The following is a 10,777-nucleotide window of genomic DNA, read 5'->3' on the forward strand; positions in this document are numbered from 1 at the left end:
AAATTTGGATACAGAAAAGACAAACACGGGATGACAAAATAGTGGCGCTGTTGTTTTTTTTTGTCTTGGAAACTAAAGGGGTAGACCTTCGGGTCGGATGTCAAGCGGCCATAAATCTTACCCTACAAGTAAACACACATGCTTCATGGTCTTTGTCAAGGCCGTAACACTCAATGATGCTTTGTTAAATATGAAAGCTAGTACTTTCTCTGCCAGCTTTGAATAAATACATAAAAATGATATCGTTCAATATGATAGATAGTCTCAAACTAAACTGTCCAGTACATTATCATCCATCCCATATCGGTAGTGTATTTCAGACAGCTTCAGACACTTACCTGAGGCAAGGCTTGGGCTTGGACCAGGAGTAAGGGTGCTGGGGGACATCTAGGAACCCTCCACAGTAGCTCTCCTTCTTGAAAGGCATGCGGGAGGTGTAGTCCTCCTGGCAGAGCTCGCCCCCGGGGCCCATGTCTGGCTCCGTCTTGAGGCTCATGGTGGGGCTGTGATCCAGGTTGGTCTTACGGGCCTTCACGGGGATCCCCTCTCCCATGTCCACCACCCCGTCCGTGGTCAGGGCGTTGATGGCGGCCACGATGGCGGAGTTGGTGTACTGGTTGGTGTTGGCCAGCCAGCTGTCGTCCGTCACGCTGACCCGGGGTGACCCGCGCGGGGAGGGCGTGGGTGACTGGTTGGGCGAGTAGGACGGTAGCCTGTAGGGGGCGCCGTTGAAGCTGTACTTTCTCTTCCCCATCCCACCACCGCCGCCACCGCCACCGCCACCGCCCCCGACGCCACCGCCCCCGCTGCAGGAGGGAGAGTTGGGGCGGGATCCGCGAAGCACCTGCCCCGCCCAGCCCTCCTCGGCCGCTGTGGCGATCTGGGGGGAGGTGGAGGGGGAGTGGCGGGGGGAGGCGGAGCGGGGGCCTCCGGCGTGCGGGCAGGAGAGGAGGGTGGAGGAGCCCTTAGGGGAGACGCAGGGGGACTGCCAGGGGGAGTTCTGGGGGGAGTTGTCGTAGTTGTAGAAGCCCGACTCGTAGGACGACGCGTCCGAGTTGCAGCTACGCGAAGAGACGCTGCTGGCGGGGCTGAGGCAGCTGGGGTCACGGTAGCCGTCGGCGTTGGGGAGGGTCAGCGTCACGATGGAGTTGACCCCCCTTTTGATGATGTGATCCAGGCTGCTGCTGCCGCTCTCCTCCACCTCCTCCTCGGGGAACTGGCTGTAGGCAGTGATCTCGATGCGGGGGCTCTCCAGGGCGGGGGCCCCGTTGGGGCGCATGCCGTGGTGGGAGTGGGACAGGTAGTAGCCCGAGGCCGGGGAGGGGTCCTCGTGAAGGCCGTAGCCCGACTGGTGGCAGGAGGACACGGAGATCACGGGGCTGGACTGGAGGGTGTGGTACTGGGTGGCCAGACAGGGGTTTCCCATGCCCAACGGCAGGGACAGGCTAACGTTCGGAGTGTAGCTGTATGCATCTGGAAAAACGAAAACAAACGTGGATTGTTAACATATGGCAATCGGGTGTATCGGAAACCACAATATCGTAAGTAACAATAGGATGCTCTGTCTCACTTAAACATCCTGTGGTAGATCATTTTTGTTCTCTGGCAATGTTTACAGAAGTATTTATTTGAAAAATGTATCAGGACAAACATTGTAGTTGTGTTTGTTTGTGCGTGTTGAGTTCATTTGGAGCCGGGCCTGTCCACAGCGAGCTCTGAGCTCTGAGCTCTGAGCAGGCTCCACTAGCAGCAGTGATGGATACCCTGTGTGATTGATAGCTTCACTCACTGAGTGAATTAGGGCCCTCCCCTGTGGACAGCCGACAGCACTTTGCATTGCTCTGAGCTTGTGATTAAGTCAGAGAGTTCACAGCTGCTGAGGCATCACACACGCACGCACATAAGCACGCACGCACGCACACACACAGAAATGTATACAGATGACAAACGCACATACTCGGATGCAATCACACTCTCCTCCGCTGTTAGAATTTGAATTATGATAACACAGATTTCATCTCGTGGACATTTGAATTTCTAGCAACTACTACTGCTATCTAATTTACTCTAAAGCTCTGGCCTCCTGATGGTTTTACTTTACTTTACTCAGGCAATTGGATATCACACAGATGCTGTACCCTGGTGAAGGGCAATCCCCTGTTCTAGTGTGCTATATTTGCTAACCACAACGCTACACATCACATGAAATGATGAACCTGTCACGCACCACATAATGTGTGGGTAGACTGTCTAAAATTAGGTTATGACAGACTATTTCCAGAAACAGTTGCAGGTCATATTCATAAGAATATAAAGCTCCTCGTATTTGTTTGCTGTTGTTCAATGAAGCTAAACTGTAGTAATATGAAATTCCACATGTGCAGAAACAGGAGAAATAGCATTGTGGAGAGTTTGTCTCAATAAAGGGTGTGTATTTTTACGACTAAGCAAGCCAATGGTTACTATGAGTGGAACCAGTAACATAGGAAACACACTGAATTTTCTAAAATTGTATTTTCTAAAATCTCATTCAAATAAAAAGACCTGATTGGGCACTGACTGAGTAACAACTTTATACCCTTCTAATTAATCAACTATAATGCTTAACTAATCAACAATAATGCTTTACTCATCCAAAAAAACGTATGTACAATAAGTCAAAACAGGTGATTATCATCAGGACCAGACATCACATGGAAAACATTCATAGCACAAGGCATGGCCCAAACTGTTTATGGCACCTTAATCCCAGGATCAAACAATCACCCCACCATCCCTCCCTCCAGACCCTTCTCCACCACCAGCACCACCACCACCACCACCACCACCACCCACCTCTCTCAGGCCCGGCCTCGTGGCCAGGGCCCTGCTCTCCCCCTGGGCTGTACTCAAACAAAAAGTTGAAGTCAAACTCTGGTTCTTCACGGAGGGAACTCATCTTCTGAACTCCAACAGGCTCTACCAGCTCTACAGTAACTCTCTTTCTCCGTTCTTTTTTTTTTTATTTCTGACACTATTATTTCTTCAGAGATAACTGTTCTTTTTCTCCTTCTTGTAACTCTGACAGTTCCTTCACAAAGGCTTCTGAGGAGAGGCTGCTCTTGTCTCCTGCCCACTTCACCCAATGTGACACATATCCTGACCGCGAAGGGCTGACTGACTGACTGACTGCTACAGTAGTTTATTTTTTTCCCCCTAGCAGCCTCTTCTGTGGTTCTTCTGTGTGTTCCTCAGAAGTGCACTATGCCTCAGTGAACTCTCTGTTTCGAATGCATCCACCACCCCTCCCCCCCGCCCCCTCCACACACACACATTTGGGACTTTCACTCAATTGCACTCAGCACATTTGAAACCTTTGCATTTCCTTGCCTTGTCTGTCTGCCTGTCAGTCTGTCTGTCTGCTGAACTAACAAAAGAGATGGCAAACTGTGTCTCTCTAGGGAATGGTAGTCCCTCAAATACAACAACAACAACAACAACAACAATTATCACTCTGTCCCAAACCCTTGCTTTCAGGACAAGAAAATACCAAAACATCTGAATAGGACCAGAGCAGTTTAAAGCATTGACTGTCACATATATCAAATATTATGCTTCATATAAAACCCTCTCTCTCTTTCCACAATGTTCTTACTCTGTTTTTCTACCACCACCAAAAAAAAACATTTTCTGCAGCACACGGGAGCAACCAAACCAGCGTGACTAAAGAGAAGAAGAGGGTTGTGGTCTAGCCCAGGGCCAGACTGAGAGAAAACCTCAGGGAGAGATAGTTAGTCCCAGATAAAGTCATCTGTATAGCCTCAAGAACTCAGGGGCTTGAGATCAGTGTTCACACATCCTGGCTGTGGTGGCAAAGTCACCATCGAGAGACGGAGGGATTTTGAATGTGTGTGATTTTGTGTGTGATTTTGTGTGTGTGTGTGTGTGTGTGTGTGTGTGTGTGTGTGTGTGTGTGTGTGTGTGTGTGTGTTTCAATAGTGCAGCCGTCAGCAGACTGGTAAAACAGAGTGTGGTTAGGCATATCCCTTATGCCAAGTGAGCTACCCCTCATCCCTCATCAGACACACGCACACACACACACACACACACACACACACACACACACACACACACACACACACACACACACACACACACACGTGTCTGCTACCAATTATGAGGCTTACTCAGGGACCGAAATGAATAATAATACAGCCGTCCATCGCCTCAAAACCTCAAAGACAAATGAAATCCCAAATCCACCAAAAGTGCATGACATCAGCACTGCAAGGCTTCACGAATTAAGTGTCAAAGTAAAAGGAGCATTGTCAGTGACTAAAAATGGTCCAAATGTATGTGCACACACAATGCACATAAAAGACACATCTGCATGTGTTAAAACAAATCGGGGGAAATACGAATGATCTAATAAGGGAACAGATTTTTGCTATTATTCCTGAAATCTAGGCTGTCAGAGTGATTCATTCGCCTGTTGCCAATAATCATTGTGAAGTTTCAGGAGGTTATGGTATAATCCAAAACTGAATTTGATTACATTCCCATGAAGTGGTTTGTGTCTCCCTGTCGGGTGAGCATCAAATGGACACCTTTTCCCTCCTCGGATCAGCCTTCTGCTGCTTAATACGATTGCTACGTTATGTTATTGCTATTATTATTATTATTATTATTATTATTATTATTGCACCGTCTACGGCTGTATTCTGTGTATATGACTAATAAACTTTGATGTGATTTGATTTGATCAGCCACAATACTGAACAGCATCAAGTAGCCTAGTCGGGCACTTTGACTTGAGCGACATTCGAGACACCTATTGGTAACTCACTGAAGGTACCAGACCATTACAATTATTGCAAAAATACACGTGACAACAGTTTGACAGTTTGAATAGCGTGCATGCTTTGATAATATAATCGGAGATTTGAGAATAACCACACTAAATATATGACAATAAAATAAAATGTAAAAATACCGGTAGGACAATAAGTAACGGAAAACTGCACAGTGTTCCAAAACGGTGAAGGTGGTTACCGGTCCGGTACTTACCTTCCTCTGCAGACTTCATCTCGGCAGCGAGAGAGGTGAGAAACTGAAATCCTCGTTCCTTCCCCGCTGGTCCAAAATTGAACTTGGAGTTGACTCTCAAACAGCTGGTATCCTGCATTCAACAAGCGACGGGTCTACTTTCTGTGGTTGAGACGGGTTGGTTATAATAGCGCTAACAGTATAATAACTGCGGACGGAGGGGGAAAAACGGATTCAAACGGCAAAAACGTGGATTAATTCAAACAAAACAAACGCATTGTCAAAATGAATAAAACAGGAAACCTGAATACAAATGTGAGGTTAATTCAAACACTTGCATCCATGTGACAGCGCGCACCAGGATTTTGCGTGAAAAGATATTGACGCGTAAAGTCTGGCATCTGAAGAGATACTACAATAATCTTCACAGCAAGAGTAGCTACCTCTCTCACACACGGGGGGTGGATGATGGTTTGATGAGTTTTGCAGTTTCTGGGTTATGCTAAAGCCTAATTCTGGTTTCCAGAGACTCCCTGTGTGAGTGTGACGCAGCGCTTGTCAGAGGGGCTGGCTTCATCCTTTTTAAAGCTGGAAAACACCTCTCCAAATCGGCGCCCCGCCCCTAGGAATGACGTTATCGGCTCTTGCCAGCAGCTCCTTGCTGGAGGACTGACGAGGCTTGAGCCTCCGTCGAGGGATTCCATAGCTGCAGACGTGGGAGGAGGGAGGAGGGGGGGGGGGGGGGGCAAGGGGGATGTTTTGGTGATTCCTCTCTGTTTGTTTGGACGTTTCCTAACTCCCTTTTTTGATCTAAAGTCATGTCATAATGAAATTATTTCACCACAATGAATGTGTTCAGTTGGAGTGAACAGTGTACGGTATGCCCTCTTCATGATAGCTTTGACAAATCAACCCAAGTGAGTCAAAAATACACTCGACCCAGCAAGGTAAAGGGTATATGGTTTGAACCCTACTATGGTACACAACTCTCCAAGTTAGGCCATTATCTAGAGGTATAGCTTGTGGTTATTCTTGTGTACTGTAATAACACATTTACTAAATAGGAATGGCCTTTTTGGGAATTTGAATTCACACTTTTCAAATCCTGTTTATGGCCAGTCTTGACCTTTTTTTTCCTGTAGGCCTTAGACAACAGAATTAAATTCATTCAACATATGTCAACAAATTACCAAAATGCATGTTGTGTAGAAATATGACACACTCATGATTCAAATCAAATGTATCCAAAGCTATTGAATTTCATACTGAAGTCTGTTTTTCTCATCTGAGGGGGGAAATATGGTTTCAACAGACATTCCTCACAGCAACCAACCAGGCATCGTAGGAAAAACAGTGTGAAGAGAGCACAATCCCCGCTCTCTACCATTTTATAACCGTCTCTTCCTAATAAACTCATACGCGGACAGGACACCCTGTGCTGTGCTTCTTCGGCATCCAGCATGTGAGTGAGCAGCAGCCGCACCACCACCGCCGTTGCTGGTGAATATCAGAAATATTCCTGGCCTCTCCTGGTAGTGTGTAATTAGTGACAGTTTGAATAATCTGCAGGGTAGTTAATTCTGAATCAAGGCCAGTCTGAAACCCCTGGGTCCCCCCTGAACCTGAAACCTCCCTGGCAAGTTAAGCACCGTGGATCATCACACATAATCATGAGCAGACGTCCCTGGGTCTGTTGGGGTTGTGTGTGTGTGTGTGTGTGTGTGTGTGTGTGTGTGTGTCTGTGTGTCTGTGTGTCTGTGTGTGTATGTGTGTGTGAGCATATGGTGGCAGCGTAAGCAGTCTGCTAGTGGGGAAAGTAATAGCATGCAGTGTTTTCTTTGCCTACAGTAGCTTTCTGGCATTGACTGCGGCTTGGCTGCTGTTCCTCATGCGAGTTTAGAGATGAAAAAGCCACATCACATACTTTTTGAAGATAAATTATGGCATTACCATTGGTAGGAAAAAAGTAGCTACTATACAATATCGGGCCCCAGTCTCCACGGTGGGGGTCTGTACCACTTGTTTACAACGGCAGTCACGCCCTCCACTTTCACCTAGGGCCAGTTCCTCCCTCTCTCCTGTCTGTCTTTGTCTGTCTGTTTGTGTTGTGTGTGAGCGTGGCCAGGCTCCGGTTCCCTGTCACTCATCATCTCCACATGCTCGTTCTGCTCACCTGTTGGTCATCTGCTCATCACCTCGCTGTATTTAAACCCCGGCTTCCCATCCACTCTTCGCCAGATCGTTGTTTGTTGTTTCCAAGTGTGTCTCGTTCTTGGCCGCTTAGGCTCATATTGATTCTTAGTCCTAGTGTTTTTGTACTCATCTGATCATTATCTCTATGCTCCATGACCTCAACCTGGTTATCCACCTGCCCGCACTACCCGCCTGCCATGTCTGCCTAGTCTACCTGCCCTGCCTGCCCAACCAGCCCTACGTGCCCCGCCTGCCCTGTCTGTCTGTCTGCCTGCCTGCCCTACCTGCCTGCCTGGCCTACCCCATTTGTCATTCCACCCTGCTTTTACCGTTCCCTGCTATTCCCTCATTAAATACCCTATTATTTTATATTAATGTTTTGACTCTGTGTTCCATGCCTGGGTTCATTAGCTCTGACCATAACAGTACGATCTGGCCATGACGACAAACCCAGCGGACACAGTCACTCCAACAAGCCCTTACCTACCAAGGCACCCTTCTGGGACAGCATTCCCAAGCCCTCGAGACCATCACAAGTACAGGAGAATTTCTCTCCCTAGCCATTGAGTTCTGGATTCTCGCTGCTGAGAGCAGATGGAATGATGAGGCTCTCAAGGGCACGTTCTGGAACGCCTTGAGCGACGGCATAAAGGACGAGCTGGCGTCCCGCGATGAGCCCCCAGTTCTCGACCAACTCATCTCCCTTGCCATTCGTCTAAACAACCGTCTCTGTGAGCACCGCAGGGAGAGGTCCACCAGGGCACAGTCGTCCATCCCGCACCCGTCGGTGATTCCGCCCACTCCGCCTCCAAGAGTTCCACGAGTTTCCCCTCAACCGCTCTGACCCCGAGCCCATGCAGTTGGGTAGAGCCTGAATGTCCCCGGAGGAGAGGGCTCATCACCTCAGGGAAGGAGCCTGCCTGTACTGCAGCCAGGGTGGTTGCAGCCTGATTGCCACCTGCCCCACCTTGTCCTGGTCGCTCGGGAAAAGGGTCAGCTCGCCAGTAATAAGAGAGATACTGGCGAGCCGAGCTGTTTGTTCCTCTCTCTCCCGTCCCCAACTCCATGCCACCCTCGTGTAGTGATCCCAGTCTGTGCCCCTCTTGGCTCTCATTGACAGGTTGCCAGACAGATGGGCATCGGTCTCGAAGCCTGGATTGCCCCCTGGAAGCCAAGGCCCTCAACGGGATGCCGCTCGCCCTCGTTGATTCCTGGACTGTATCGTTATATCTCTTACTGTCAGGTAATCAACAAGAGCGTATCAGATTTCATATTATTGACTGTCCCCACTTCCCTCTTGTGCTCGGTTTCCCCTGGTTACAGAAACACAACCCGCAAATGCATCCTGGAGTGATTTTTGCCACTCACACTGTCTGCTCTCGGCCCCTGCTCCCTCTATCTCTGACCCACTGCCCCTGCCTGAGTCTATCAATCTCTCCTCTGTTCTGCAGGAATACCAAGACCTCGCTCCTGTGTTCAGCAAACACCATGCCTCGTCGTTGCCACCGCACCGTCCCTATGACTACGCTATCAACCTTCTGCCTGGTGCCTCTCTGCCCAGTGGTCGGCTGTACAATCTCTCCCAGCCGGAACGAGAGGCAATGGAGACATATATTCTGGACGTTTTTTGCTGCAGGTGTCATCCGTCCTTCCTTCTCCCCAGTGGGCGCAGGGTTTTTCTTTGTGGGTTAGAAGGGTGGATCACTTAGGCCATGCATTGATTTCCGTGGGCTTAATAACATCACAGTCAAGAACAAGTACCCTCTGCCTCTTATCAGCTCTGCTTTTGCCCCCCTCCACGGGGCGTCCATATTCTCTAAACTGGACCGACGCAACGCCTACCACCTAGTCCGCATCCGGGAGGGCGATGAGTGGAAAACAGCATTTAACACCCCCCTTGGACAATTTGAGTATTTAGTGATGCCTTTTGGATTAACTAATGCCCCCACGGTTTTCCAGGCCCTGGTTAATGATGTTCTGTGTGACATGCTCATGAACTGATTTGTTTTTGTTTACCTGGATGACATTCTGATTTTTTCTCAATCCCTCTCAGAACATGTACTGCACATTCGCCAAGTCCTGCAATGCCTGCTGGAGAATAAGCTTTTTGTTAAGGCAGAAGAGTTTCATGTCTCCACGGTTTCATTTCTGGGATATGTTATCGCCCCAGGACAAGTGTGTATGGTTTCGGCCAAGGTGTCTGCTGTGAGTGGAGTGGAGAGTGGCCAGAGTGACCAGCCTCAAGCAATTACAGCGGTTTCTTGGATTTGCAGACTCATATTCATATTGTCCTAGTTGTTTTTTACTCAGTCTGATCATTATCTCTTTATGCTCCACGACCTCGACCCAGTTATCCACCTGCCTGCCTGTCAGCCTGTCAGCCTGCCTGCCCCACTACCCGCCTGCCCTGTCTGTCTGCCTGCCTGCCTGCCTGCCTGCCTGCCTGCCTGCCTGCCTGCCTGCCTGCCTGCCTGCCCTACCTGCCTGCCTGCCTTTGCCATTCCACCCTGCTCTTCCTGTTCCCTGCTATTCCCTCATTAAATACCTTATTATTTTATATTTGTGTCCTGACTCTGTTACGCGCCTGTCTCATTAGCTCTGACCGTAACATGTAGACCAGGGGTTGGTTGCGCAATGACCCCCACAGGGAAATTATATTATTCTAATGCACTGTACAATGTGTTGTATTGATTCTGACAGGAGATCAATGTTTGACATTAACAGGATCTGAGGAGAGAAAGATCATGCCATTTCCTGACACTCTGAGAGTGCCACAGCCTATAGTTCACACGCTGTAGGCCAGGGGAGGCTGGCGGAGGTTAGAAATCAGAGGACGGGCTCATTGTAATGCATGGAATGGAATGAGGAATGGTATCAAACACGTGTTGGACCCCATTCCTCATACCATTCCACGCATTACAATGAGCCCATCTTCTGATTTCTACTTCCACCTGCCTCCAATGATTCACATTCACAAAAAAAAAAAAGTGTTTCAAAACTATGTCTTCATCAAGATATGTCGCTTTGAATGTGATCTGATCAGTATGTTCCAAATCGCCCATTTGGTGTCGATCCTACAACTCCCAAGATACCCCTGTCTCTCAATTCAGAAGATCCTATGAATTTCCAATCTGCCTTCTGTTGAACAGCGCAAGAGCTTGTGTGTGCTGTTCTCTGGGAATCACTGGCAGAGTAGAGCAGTTAAAGTATATACAATAGTCTTATGGTGACTGTTTTGACGCGGCAATGAGACACTTTAAGGAAGTTAAAACAGACCTGGAAGTTAACACAGACCTGGTTTCGATAGCCATGACTCAACTGTACGCTATAATTTGAGATGGTGTGCATCATGGATTTAATAGGAATACAAATGAATGTGTATTTCGGGTGAAATTACCCTTAAATTATAAATGCATTGAGAAGTAATGTATGGCACCACTAGACTACATCTGGCTCAATGGCATCACACACACACACACACACACACACACACACACACACACACACACTCACACACACACACACACACACACACACACACACACACAGCAGCCACAGC

General features: G+C 48.4%; 1 protein-coding gene across 1 annotated transcript in view; it reads right to left on the minus strand.

Annotated features, from left to right (window-relative positions):
- The window catches only part of LOC310811142 (nuclear factor of activated T-cells, cytoplasmic 1-like), a gene marked incomplete at its 5' end in the record, with an annotated part of 66,533 nt that extends 61,369 nt beyond the window's left edge, over nucleotides 1–5,164 (minus strand). The window contains 2 exons of the mRNA XM_083679218.1: nucleotides 339–1,473; nucleotides 5,047–5,164. Of these exons, the coding sequence (XP_083535344.1) occupies nucleotides 339–1,473; nucleotides 5,047–5,164 (1,253 nt within the window). The remainder of the gene's footprint in view (nucleotides 1–338; nucleotides 1,474–5,046) is intronic.
- Between the last annotated feature and the right edge of the window lie 5,613 nt (nucleotides 5,165–10,777).

This window comes from Argentina silus (genome assembly GCF_951799395.1).
Source record: "Argentina silus genome assembly, chromosome: 10".
Classification (NCBI taxonomy): Eukaryota; Metazoa; Chordata; class Actinopteri; order Argentiniformes; family Argentinidae; genus Argentina; species Argentina silus.